Source organism: Ischnura elegans, chromosome 3 (genome assembly GCF_921293095.1).
Source record: "Ischnura elegans chromosome 3, ioIscEleg1.1, whole genome shotgun sequence".
NCBI lineage: Eukaryota > Metazoa > Arthropoda > Insecta > Odonata > Coenagrionidae > Ischnura > Ischnura elegans.
The window spans coordinates 27,231,059-27,244,867 of NC_060248.1; the positions used below are offsets into that span (position 1 = coordinate 27,231,059).

Here is a 13,809-nt window from a genome sequence, read left to right on the forward strand (position 1 = left end):
GAGGACGCACGATTTAACAACCCTTAAATGAAATAAGCGTGTAAAATTAGATAGAAATTAAATAAAAAATTCAAATTCTGCGATGATTCAAGAATTTCAAGACACTAAAACCAACAGTAACAAATCAAAAAGCAAGGAAACCCATTAAACAAAAAAGAACAAATTCAAAGTTAATCCTAGAATATGAACGATGTATTCGTAAAATACGCTAATGAAATTAAGAAAAGTGTAATTGCTGCGCAAAAACAACCGGAAAAGAAAAATAATACCTATGAAAAAGCAGAAATGACTTCCAATTACTCTTCCAAACAATTTGGCTCGTAATAGGTAGTAATAGCAACGAATGACTCGTTAATAAGGCTCGTTGTTGATTACGATTTTGCTGTTTTCCCGTAACTAAGGTAACTTGCCTTCATAGCTTGGCGCCAGAAATAAACCAATGAGAACACGTATTTGAAGATCGTGACGTCATACCGTTCCCTGCCGCTGAGGAAACTATTAACTAGCTTAACGATTGATTTTCGAGCGACCAATAGAATAATTCCGTACAGGAGCGTAAGAATTGGCGGTATTGTGAATTGTAGCAGCGATGTATCACATTTTTTTGGCAGAAAAACAGGAATCGGTTTCATAGGCTTTTAGAATGAAGAATATCCATTGAACGATATTTAAACAGAATTACGATTGAACTAAACAGTAAACAACATTAGCAGAGCGGTTTCCATCAACATCAACATCATGATTCATCATAATTCACTTCAGTGTTAGCAAAATACGCTCAATAAACATGAAGAGGGGTCCCTATAAACGGTATCTGGATCCAACAGTATCAACCTCTGTTCCAAGGACGACTCGAAAAAGGCTTGGCATCAACGATGACTTTGATCCAGATGTAATTCATGTATGGAAAAATGCTACTCAAACTGTAAGTAAACACGTTTTTTATACTTACAATATATAATTTTACATTCCTGAAAAATATCCTGATGTAATTAATAAGTAAGTTAATCGGTAAACATAAATAATTATATTGCAAATAAAATTTAAAAAGTACAAATAAACTTTATATATACAGTCACCTTTAAAAATTTACATCCCAGAAGTGTGACAAGAATAGTCTTTGTTTACGCAATTTCACTCAACTCCATAAATTCCTTAGCATGACTTATAAGTCAAGTGTTTGCACACAAGTTTCATTCTATTGCAATTACAAATACCTTCATTTCTTTATTTTATCTATTTTGTTTAAAAAAGATTTCAATCAATTGATGGATGTTATAAAATAAATCATAATTCATTTTGCAGCGCAACGACTTGGAATCTTCTGTTGAACACAACCCACATGAACCCTGTGTGTTGCCTCTGGCGAGAAGTGGCATCCCTGATAAGGAAGTGATGGCTAATAATGAAGATGACCAATCCCTGGAAGGTGCTGATTCAAACATTGACTCAAGTACAGACAGTGATATGGAGTCGAGTGCTGATGAAGATGAAATAGGCGCAGCTAGTGATTCTGGCAAAGCAAGGGATCATGTAGATTTGATAAGTTTACTTCTGCAATGGGGAAAGTTCCGCGACTTTCACGTGACAAAGAGTTTTGGAGAAATTTTAATGATGGCAATAACATTTGCAATGAAAAATAACCTTACCCTAACAGCTTTGGAAGATTTAATGGCCTTCATAAATGAGGTTCTTTCCACATCATTGTTTCCATCACAAAAATATCATCTAAAAAAGTTGCTAAATCCCTGCTCTGGTATGAAATGTCACATTGTTTGCCAGTTTTGTGGGCATTACCTTGGAATTAAAGGCGAAAAGAAAACATTTGCATGTGAAATTTGCACTAAAGAGCATAAGATGAAGGGGTATATTTATGACAATGCCTTTGTGACATTTAACGTTCGTTCTCAAATGGAGAGAATATTAAAAAATAATGCTGACAGTCTTAAGAAGGTTTACAGCCAGAATTTAGAGCAGTCTTGTGACATATCTGACGGCAGCATGTACCAGAAGGTCTTACGACGGATGAATTCAGAGTTAATAACATGTACCTTCAATTGTGACAGTTCACCTATTTCAAAAGACTCTAAAATGTGCATTGTTCCTATTTCATTGATGATAAATGAACTAAAGTTAGAGGTGCGAAGTTCTAATATAATTCTAGCTGGTCTTTGGTATGGGCGAGAGAAGGAAAGGGTAGATGTTTTTTTGAAGCCTTTTGTCGATGAGATGAATTTTCTTCTTAAATCTGGCATAAGCTTGGAAATTTCTGGAGTTATGAGGCATTTTAAAGTGGTGGCAATATGCTGCTGTGTGGACAGTATTGCCCGGGCCCCAATGCAGGGAATTACTGGTGTTGGTGGCTACTACTGTTGCTCATGGTGCTTAATTAAGGGAGTATATGTGAATGGCACCGTGAAATATCCCTGCTCAGTTTTGCCATTGCCTGCTCGGTCTACAAAACATTTCAAACAATTATACAGTAATACTAAAGAAAAGGTATTTGGTATACAAAGCTACAGTCCATTCTACACGCTAGAGAACTTTTCCATGACATGGGGCTTTGTACCTGATTATATGCATTGTGTGTTGTTGGGCATTGTGAGAAGGTTTTTGGAGAATTGGCTGGATGCGGATTTCCCTGGCTATATCGGTCTACCAAAAACTCTTTTGTGTATTGACCAGAACATAATAAGTGTAAAACCTCCAACACTTCTCAGGCGACTTCCAATCACTCTGAAAAATAGGAAGTTTATGAAGGCCAGAGAATTAGAAAATTGGCTGCTGTTCTACAGCATACCTATTCTACAAGGTATTTTGCCAGAGAGGTTCCTCAACCATTGGTCATTGTTGGTCAATGCCATTGTGACTTTACTGAAGGATAAAGTAACTGATGACGAAATTGATGGTGCTGAGGAGACTCTCAGCAAGTTTGTATTACAAGCAAATCAACTTTATGGGGAGTATGAGATGACATATAATATGCATCAGCTCCTCCATATTGCAGAGAGTGTGAGAAGATGGGGGCCTTTGTGGGCTCACACTGCCTTCCCATTTGAGTCATTTTTGGGTAAAATGAAAAGACTCCTAAAGGCATCAAAAGGAGTCCCACAGCAGATTTTTAGAAATTTGGAGTTGGGAATCTCAAAGGCCGTAATATTAGATAATGTCAGTTGTGGGGAGAATGTTAAGAATTTTTGTGAGAGAATTGGAAATGGTACTTTTCCTTCTTGCAGTGCACCTCATCACAGTGATATCACTTTATTAGGGAAATCCACTCCTTACTATGGAGCCATGATTAATGGTCTGCCAGATAATTGTACTTTAATAGAGTATGGGCAATGTATACTATATGGCATCAGAATTGAAAAAAATGTGCATGAAAATTTGAAAAAAACTAATGATTCATATGTTGAATTAGTTGATAACACATTTGGTATATGCAAGAATATCTTGGCTTGTAAAAATACGACCAATGACTGTTACATTGTTGTTCAGAGGATGATGACAGAGGATGTCCAGGGAGTGTGCCATTTGAAAAGAATTAATGGCATTCGGGAGTTAGTTGCTGTGGAGTCTTACAAAATTAAATGTTCTGCTTTAAATGTGAAGACAAGCAGTGGAGAATATATTTGCAGTATTCCAAAAAAACATTTTCAAATAAATTTTTGATGAAAAACATTTCCTGCTTCCTAGAATTATTCTTCCAAACCTATTAATGACCTTTTAAGATGCTTTAAAAATGGACAATTATGAAAATAAAAATTGGTGATAGGTGCTTAACTGCCTAGGAAACTGTAAATATAACACGCAAGAGATATTCAAACATTTTTTTGAGTAAAAGGAACAGGCATAGGATCTTAATTATTTAAAGTATCTGAGGGAGGTCCACGTTCATCACAAGGCTTAGTGTTAAGCAATTAGTACGCAGTAAAAATTAAACAATTTCATTATTATAATTGCTTCATGCCTGAACACTTTCTTTGACATGGATCCAAAAAATTTACCTCTAAACTGGTTTCTCACCTGAAAATTCAGTTAATGTTTGTGCTACCACATGAATCTTTTATCTACACCTTTTCCATGTATCAGTGCACATATCTTAACCTTAGACAGATACCCACCTGCTCTGATCTCATCCTTAATATCTTCACTTTGTGCCACATACAGATGGGTCCTTCATTCCAGCACGATCAACTCCAGTGCCTATCTCTCTGTCTGATTGTAAACCTTTATACACAATTTCACACTGCAAAATGTTGTGCCTTTTAACGTAGACTGACATGCTTTGTTTATGTCCTCCCGTAACATATTCCTGGAGAATTATATTAACGTTTTTTTTAACCAATAATTTTTTTAACCAGTTTCTGATTAATGTAAGTTTCCAGAGTGCAAAGTCATTGAAAGCTAACATTTACTGTTCTCTTTACCCTGAGTCACCCAGGCCAGTGAGTTTTTGGAAGGGAGTTTGGAAGGAACTTATTTGGAGTAGAGAACGATTAAGCTAGCCTTGACTCCCAAAACATTTTGGGATTTTTATATGGCTTGACCACCAAACTCTATGGTCATATCTCCAGTGGCGCCTACTCCATGGGGCCTGAGGGGGCCCGAGCCCCCCCAAAAATTCGTTACAGATGTGAGGAAAAAATGTGTCAGGCTAGTCAATTTTCCCCGGAGTGTTCAGATATGGAGATTCAAGTGATCAGGGTTCTGATGTTGATCATATGACTCTTCTAAAATGCTTAAAAACTTAAAATTTACTACTTATAAAATTTACCGGGGCAAGATCCTCGGTTTGGGCCCCCTCAATATTTTTTGTAAGTCGGCACCCGTGGATATCTCTGCTTAGATTGGATCACCAGATTGATGGTAGTAATTAATATTAGTTCCTTAACTGTCAAAGTTTAACATATGTGTGCATACATTGTGTCAACATACAATGATTAAGATATCGCAATGCATCCTTAAAACACTATTAACACAAACTTCTATAAATAAGCTGCATATATATACTAACGACAAGTCACAAAAGAAAGTAGAAGCCTCAGCTTCTTGGGGACCATTTATGTCAAATGCATGCTTAAAACGCCATGAACTTAGCAGCAACTACTTAACAAAGAATTATACATTATTTGCAAAAAAATTCTTATAAGAATTCCTCAATGAATTATTTGTTACCAACATAAGTTATTGGTGACTTAAATGCCTGCCGCATAAAAACTCGAAATGTATGCTACCCGCACAGCATTCTTATAGAATCCTATAAGAAATGCAGAGTTCTTATAAGAATTCTGTAAGGCTTATAGAATCTTATAAGAATTTCTGTAAGACTTATAGAATCCTATAAGAATTTCTGTAAGACTTATAGAATCCTATAAGAGTTCTGTAAGACTTATAGAATCCTATAAGAATTCTGTAAGACTTATAGAATTCTATAAGTCTTACAGAATTCTTATAAGAATTTCTGTAAGACTTATAAGAAATTTCCAATAGGGAGGAGTCCACAAAATTCACACGTAAAGCGGATAAGGATTAGTTTGTAAGAATTAATTGGAACGAAACTCCTATGTACCACTCGTACGTTCTACCAGTCTAAACTAACATTGTAAAAAGTTAGGAAAGCTCAAATCAATAAACATGGGTTACAACCAACACACATTAAAATAATATTTATACATTGAAAATGTAGTCATTATATTAACAAATAAGCTTCCATCATAACAATTAATGTACAAAATTTTATTGTAAATATCAGGCTATATACCGTAATGTGTACTACAGTATAATGTCCTACGTTTGATGCAATATAATTAAATTAGAAGTTGAAACGAAAACCAAATACTGTTTCACAAACTTTTTATATGCTATCAAGACAAATTGTCTTGGTAATGATGTTGAAACTAGTTGATAGCATTAGTAAAATAAGACATTGCAATATTTCCACTGAGTTTTATTATGACACTACGTGTTCCGTCGTTACAAACAACGTTATCAAGTATGGCCAAGCAACACCTGATAATGTTGTTTGTAATGACGAAATGTTAGTGTCATAATAAAAGTCAGTGGAAATATTGCAATGTCTTATTTTACTAATATTAAAACTTCCACCATATCGTGCCCAACATCATACAAGATAGTTGATACCAAATAAAAAGTTTTTGGAACAGTACTTTGTTTTTGTTTCACCATGAATATTTCATCATTCTACTAAGTAACGCCCAAATCAGTTGAGTTTAAATGAGAAGGCTTCAGACATTTTGGTAAGGGTGGAAATCAAATTGGAAATGGGAAGAATTCACTCAGGCAGATGATTCTCGGTAGCCTACTGAACCCGGTCGGCTACAGATGATGTTCGGTTGTCAACCAAATCGGGATTGTTACTGACGATTTTTAGTTGCCTACCTACCAAACATAGTAGGATGTTTCAAAAAGCATATAGCCTACTGTAACCGGTTGGAAAAATTTTCAGCTGCAGTTATCCATTCATATCTCAAAGTGCATTCGTATCAATGAAAAGTAACAAAGTGAATCTTTCCTATTTCCAATTTGGTTTCCACACACACTATTATGGCTGAATCTCTCAAATGTACTTATCATATATCAAACTTAGGAGATTATACTGCACTGTACAGTGTAGAGTACGATGAACAGAAAACCACTACTAATCCATGGTATCTCATTCCAGTTTTTAATCCATATTGCACAAAATTAGTAATCAAATCAAAATTTCTAAACACAGGAGAAATTACTGTAGTGAAAGGGATGTTATTACATATCACATGAATTGAGGTGACTTTTGAAGTTGAAGTAAAGCCAAGGTACAAAACATATTATTATGAAAATATCTTACCATTGTCAATAATGTCACATGATTTAAGACTCCCTTAAAAATTCAAATGTGTTTTGCTGTTAGGATTATGTACATATGCAGTAAAACCTCTATGCAGTGAACCTCTTTACATCATAAACCTCCACACTTCATACCACCCCTGCGGTCAGTTTTACATGTAAATTTATAGGCAAACCTCTCTGTAATGTTAGAGCGTAGGTTTCCGTGGCGATGGTTTGATCTCTGCATTTCTCCAGGGTTTTCTTCCGCGTCAGATTGTTGAAACTGTTGTCAACCAACAATCTGACGCGGAAGAAAACCCTGGAGAAATGCAGAGATCAAACCTCTTTGTAGTGAACCTCTTTATCTCATAAAATACTTGTCATACCAAGGAGATACTCCCGAGACAGCCTAACTACCTCCAAACATCAAATTGCCCAAATTTTGGTCCCCTCCATTGCGATGTAAAGAGGTTTTACTGAATAATTGAGGATCTTAGAAACCAAGAAAGATAAGTGCAATTAATTACCAAGAATTATCAGCTATTATGTAAAAAAATTGCACTAGTCCCCCTAGGCTTCTATGGTCCTCATTTGTTATGTAAAATGAATGACTAAATGAATTAATCTAAAAAATCTTTACACGTGAGAATACAACTCAAAGCAAATTAGCAGTAGGAACACTCGTGTATTTAAAAATTTTGACTGCAGTAACTTTTCAACAGTCTGACTGAACTATTAAATAAAAGCAAACAAAACAATGAGGTGGGAACGGGAAAGATTTTTCTGATTACAGAAAAACCCAACTCTCTGTCTTACTTTGAAATTTGATTAATTTACCCAGCCTTAAATATTTATTTATTTATTTCAAAGGATGGAAAAAATACACTTTTGCATTCAAAAGAATCCTAAGTCTGGAATAATGAACAGTAGTCTCCATGTAAACTTACTAGGAATTTCCAAATTAATCAATTTTAGGGGCGTACAATCCACATTGAAATCATGTAAAACTCAAGGTCGGAAAATGTCAGAAAATTGCAAATGCCCTACTACATGCTTCAAAATTTCCATTAAAAGCTGTCCAGATTTGCCAAAGCAGTATCCACTCCTTTGTTTGAAAAATTTTTTTGAGTGACCTTAAGTGTTTAGGGTGGTAAAACATTTATCCTTGTGCATTTCTTATGGAACAACCGTTTTGGTTACCAAAAATCGAAGGCAGCATTTCTTTACTACCTCCTTTAGGCAAGTTTCATTTGAGATATGAAGTTATAATTTTCACATTTATGCTGACAAATAGATGAGATTCACTTGTCTAGCAATCCGTTTCTTCCCACGATAATATCTCCCTTGATAAATGCAGTTATACTGATTAAATAATTCATATTCCCCCAACATCAATAAGGACATAGATATTTACTTCCTAACCATAAATACCAAGGGCAGGAAACAGTAATCTCATCTTCTGAAATCCATCACTTAGAAAACCAGATTATCAATGCACTAGATAATAAAATGGAAGTTGCTACAATATTTTTTGATTTCTCAAAAGTTTTTAACACTGTGGACCACCAATTGATACTCAATAAACTTGACTTGATGGTTTTTGTGTCATAGCTAATTTTGATTGAAACCTACTTGTCGGACCATATTCAATTTGTCATTACCTCAGGAAATGGTGTAACTTTCATTTGCCTGGGTACAGGCCTGAAGCAAGGAGTTCCATTAAGCTCCTTCCCTGTGCCTATCCTATCACTTTCAGACATAAATGATCATATAAATAGTTTTCTACAAATAAATGGTTCCAATCCATTCCCTATGCTGTTGACACCAATATTGTTCTCACAGCAACAATAATTTTGGAGAATTGAAAGAAAAATGCAAAAAGTGAGTCATACTTTCTCTACCTATCTCATTGAATACATTGGAGTTCCTCGTCTCAGACAATGGCCATTTTTATAGATCAAAAAAAAAGAGGCATTTAGGCTATGAATTTTTAAAAAACATGATGCCCTTTACTGTCCTCTGTTCAAAAAGTTGGCTGTATTACCACTGCCATGCAAAAATTAGAGGCTTTGGTACTCGTTGTCTTTAAGTAATGGTTATTTTATTAAAGTTGGTAGCAAAAACTGTAACTACTGTTTTCACTAATATTTCTCATATCTTGCTCACTAAGGGTGAGGCCTTAAGACAAAGTTTCATTACACTTCCCTAAAAGACAGAGAAAAGAATATCTCATAAGATACAAAGAAATAATATCTCCTTCATCTTACACAGGAAACAGTATGTTTATACATATCTTGAATGGTATTCCCATCGTTGATTGTTGAAATAAGTCAGGCCATTACATGTACCGAATAATTTTGTAAGGTGTGCTAAGAATGTTGGCTATGTTGTGTAATCTGACTGATGTGTTCTATTGAATCTTGGTGCATGAGTAATTAAACAGACTAAATGAGTAACAGGGAAAGATACTTTCCAAAAAACCATACCATACAACTTTGTGAAAACATCAGGAGAGGTACAGGCTAATGCTTGGTCAGAGAAATGCAAATTGTTAGAGAAATGCAATTTGATAAATAAAATATATAACATAATATAGAAATACCCACTATAGAGACTGCACAGAATTGGCGAATCACAAATATATAAACTTTTTCAATACCTTCTTCCTAAAATTCCAGATGCTGACATTTATCATGCAAGAGGCCACAAGATTTCCATTCGAGTTCTTCTGTTGGGCACTTCCATTAAAGCTGCAAAACTGCTTTATGAATTGAACGATTTCTGCAGTCACACTCACACCTTAATCAATCCACCCTGCAATAGACAGTAAAAATAACATGGATGTCTCCCTTACTAAATTTATCTATTTACAGTTTCTCAAATCTGTATGAAATCATACTCACCTAACCGAACAAAAATGTCCAAATGGAGAAGACAGTAATCGACAGAATGCATGGGCGGCAAGGCTCCCTTTCATTTTCTCTCTTCACCTAGGATTAAGAGTAGAGGTGGATATCTTGGGGAAGTGAACGATATTCCCAGTGTCTTCCACTCAGATTCTTTAGTCTCCTCATTGTGGGTCTATTTTCCAACCCTTGTAATAGCTACACCACCAACTGTCATCTACAACAAAATTTATAATTAATTATGGTTATTTACATAATACTGACAATTTTGAAGTATTTGCTAATGTTTATACCTCTTCTTTATTGTCATATTCCATGAACATGTTTCGTGGGCACTTCAGGAGATGTGGAGGGTCATCGATGGTGAACATTTTTTCACCCGCAAATCTGAAATAAAGATAGGATATCTTTGCCAAAGTGTTGGAGGAGTAGAAAGGACTATCTTCAAAGGGATTACTCATCACGCCAGCTTCCCTAATATAAGGGTACTCCCGTGGAAAATTATCTTATAGTGAATGACTGTCTCTCGCATGGAAGAAAATAATGCCCTAATAGTACTTAAGTCCCCACCCTTTGCACTTGCATTTACCCCGTCATAACACCATTTACAGCACATATATAGCATGACACTAATGAAAAAAATCCACAGATACTCCAAGAACATAAGAATATTATACGCTAAGTACGATATGTCACATAAAAACAGATTGTTTTTATGTGACATATCGTACAGTGCATTAATGGCCAACTTATACTACAAGATTCTTTCACTTTGTACTTACAGACGTTCATTCCGAGGAAATGAATGCAATTTGATAGGGTTATCAGGAGTTTTCCGCGCGCCGTATCCAAAGGCATGACAACGGTGAGACGAAGGCAATCAGTTTAGATTCAAACGATTACAAACGGTTTGCTGTTGTCTGCTAGTCGTTGCCGATTGGCTGTTATCCTGACGTCACGCGATTGCCACGCCACGGTGGCCGGGGTAGCGGCGCAACCCCGCTTCGCCGCGAATTTCTCCCCCCCTCACCTACAAGTCTACTCGCCGTGACGATGGTCATGACGCGGTAGTGCTATGAGGAATAGTGTATATGAGACCTTTACACTGTTTTATTGACTAGTTACGGGGGGATACCTACTTTTTGGTTTCAAAGCAATTATTACCGTTACTTGAGGTTAAATATTCTTTAATTCTACGACCCTGTAATAACTGCAGCAGAAGTGGAATTGTTTCAAAGCGAGGCGACGGCTGTTGTTCCCGCACGTAGGTAGGAGCAGAAAGCTCTTGCTTAGGACGATTTTAATGGAGATACGTTGGTTTTACATGTTATAACTATTAATATAGTGTTATTTCAATTGAAAATCGTTCATGTGTCAGGTTATGCAGAAAAAAGTAGAAAAATAGCTTATATCCAATGCATCAAAGTATCCGATATCCGTGATCGCGGTTTTCGAGATTTTTATTATAACATACTCAATATTTACATTGCCATTATTATGAGCAGGATGGTATTTACCCGTGTTAGTCTGATAAATATGTTTTTTTCTTCTGTGCGCGATGTGCTATTGAACAATTTACCTAAAGTTGCTGAGTATAGTAACTCAACATTGACGTTAAGTATCAATAGCAAGGAGGATGAACCTACTGTACCATTGAAAGAACGATTTTTAACAGCGTCTCACGATGTAAATCAGTAATATATGAATTATGGTAAACATTATTAGCTTATTTTGATTGATTCCAGGTGTCAATTCAGTAGACAATTCGAAGTCATACATAGTCACAGAACATACTGCTTTCAGACAAGAAATGGATGACTTTCACCTATTCAAGGCAATGCCAAGTTTCATTTCGACTTTGAAATGTAATAGTGGGCAAATAAGCTTAGTCCCCAAATTCCTTTCCCCGTAGACAGTTACAATAACTCATTCATCGGATTATTATTTAACTATGATACCCAACTTAAATTCAAAACCCAGCCAATTTCATGTGATGCTCCGTCGAATAAGCATAACCTGGTGTTAATAAGATTGCTATAAATACTATTGTTTCTACAGAATATTACAAAGATAATATTGCAATTCCTTTCTGAGGTAACCGAACGATTAAAACTAATATTATTAAGACAAGTACTACTTATCATACTATTACATGATTCATGTAAAAATATCAGGCCATTCAGTTTCCTTCTAACCATCAGCGGTTGGATATCCAAAATATGCATTGTTTCTCTGTATGGGATATGTTTAGTATTGAATCCACCATAGTAGTTTAAAATTTGCTTTGTACCCTTTCAGTTGTAATCACTTTGAGCAAATGAATGTGTTTTTGTAACTCAAAGCAGACAATTTTTAAAACCTAACATACATACGAGCCTTTTGCAAATTACCTATTAATTACACCAACTTGTATATTTTCATCTGAGGAATTATTAATGAAATTATTAAATGTAGCTAAATTAGTAGCAGTAGACATTATTTATCTGAAACCTTGCTGTTCAGTAACTACATACTTCAACATGGGGATAAAGAACGAATAACTATCGTCTCCATGATTTTACCAAGAATTGGTAGTCAACGAAGATGTGAATCAACGGTAAAGATCCTTAAGTCTTCCTTAAATTTCTAAATTATACCAAACAAAATCATTTCCCAATGGTAAATCACACCAAATAACTATTTCGTTCAATTATTATCCGGAAATATGATAATAATATAGGTGAACTCAGCAATCCACATCAGTGAAGCAGACGGCTGTGGCGCCCAACTTAGGCTGCTATTCTGGATGGAATAGCATTATGCCATTCTTCGATATTGCAACCGATGTTGCTATAATATAGCGTATTGCAACGCCTATGCTATTTGGTATTCAGAAGGGTTGCAATTCGTGTTTTTACTACACCGGAAGACGTAATTCTCAGAATAGCATAGGCCTGTAGCAATTCACTATTCTGAACGGTGAATTGCAACCGGTAGGCTTGCAATAATATTACGCGGTCTTCGAGGCCGAGCTAATCGGTATTGCAACCAGAAAACGTGCGCATTGCGATGTCGACTTGTTTTTATGAGGTTAAAGTAACCTAATCAAGCATTGAAAAATGGAATAATAGCCAAAAATAAAATATTTGCTTTATTTTAATTAAATAATAGTAGCAAAAGTGATGAATATTTAACTAGTTAAGTGAATTGGGTAGAAATTAACATTCGCGCTTATTATATGAAGCACAAGCTTGCTTCATCGACAGTACGAAAACAATAACAATTAATGTAAAGAATTACTACGATTAGCCCAAATTTTCCGTGTTTTATTCATATTTACAACTCATAATTTTATTTCATCACTTGACTTGCTACTAAAAATACCCTCAATGTAGGCTATGAGGTCGATTCTTGAAAATTTTCAAGCTTGTGTTAACACACTAACTCGCCAAATATAAAAATAGTTATAGCTTTCAATGAAAACCATCTATTGCCATAATAATACCATACAACTTGATCAGCCGTTCATTTCCTCAATTGGACAGTATATACAAATACATGCAACGAGTCGAAATTATTTTCCCCGCTATTCGCTACCTTCTACAATTAAAACTTAAAATTTACTAAATTATAACAGGGGCAGTCGACTTGAATTACTTGCTTGAAAACAAAGGATTTCTCCGAACACCAATAAAGTTTCCGAACAAATATGATTCACCACAAACGTTTAATGGAATATTCATGTAGTACATCATAAACGCAATATATATCATGTGGAATTCAATACAAATTGTTTCCTCTATAGCCAAGCAAGTTATTCACACAATTAATTTTCAGTATATCGGCACATTTCAGGGTCTATAAAAAATTTCAGTGAGCACATTAAAATCAGCTGATACGAAAACAATGATAACCCTAGTGAAAATTTTGTATACAATTTCTATACAGGATGTATACAATGTACACATTTTGTATACAATTGTATACAGCTGTATAGAATGTATAAAATGTGTAAATTGTACACAATGTATACAATTTTATACAGAATGTGTACAATGTGCACATTTAGTATACAATTGTATACAGCTGTATA

At 35.2% G+C, this 13,809-nt stretch overlaps 2 protein-coding genes and 1 long non-coding RNA gene across 3 annotated transcripts in view; 1 reads left to right on the top strand and 2 right to left on the bottom strand.

Moving 5' to 3' along the window:
- LOC124155593 (hemolymph lipopolysaccharide-binding protein-like) overlaps positions 1–13,809 on the bottom strand; it is a 247,186-nt gene that overhangs the window by 14,841 nt on the left and 218,536 nt on the right. The gene's annotated exons all lie outside the window — the stretch shown is intronic.
- LOC124155587 lies at positions 772–3,681 on the top strand. Its single transcript, XM_046529542.1, has 2 exons — positions 772–925; positions 1,306–3,681. Exons 1-2 carry the CDS (start codon positions 788–790, stop codon positions 3,670–3,672), a joined length of 2,505 nt encoding a protein of 834 aa, XP_046385498.1. The 5' UTR covers positions 772–787; the 3' UTR covers positions 3,673–3,681.
- On the bottom strand, positions 9,605–10,435 carry LOC124155594. The gene is made up of 3 exons (XR_006864206.1): positions 10,031–10,435; positions 9,735–9,954; positions 9,605–9,645 (listed from the first exon to the last, which is right to left on the bottom strand). It is a non-coding gene; the product is annotated as an uncharacterized LOC124155594 (long non-coding RNA).

What these genes read in the sequence shown, in the direction of transcription:
- LOC124155587 (XM_046529542.1), top strand. Translation starts at nt 788, where the DNA reads ATGAAGAGGGGTCCCTATAAACGGTATCTGGATCCAACAGTATCAACC. An exon ending in GGAAAAATGCTACTCAAACT is followed by an intron (nt 926 to 1,305) that starts GTAAGTAAACAC and finishes TTCATTTTGCAG; the next exon opens with CGCAACGACTTGGAATCTTC.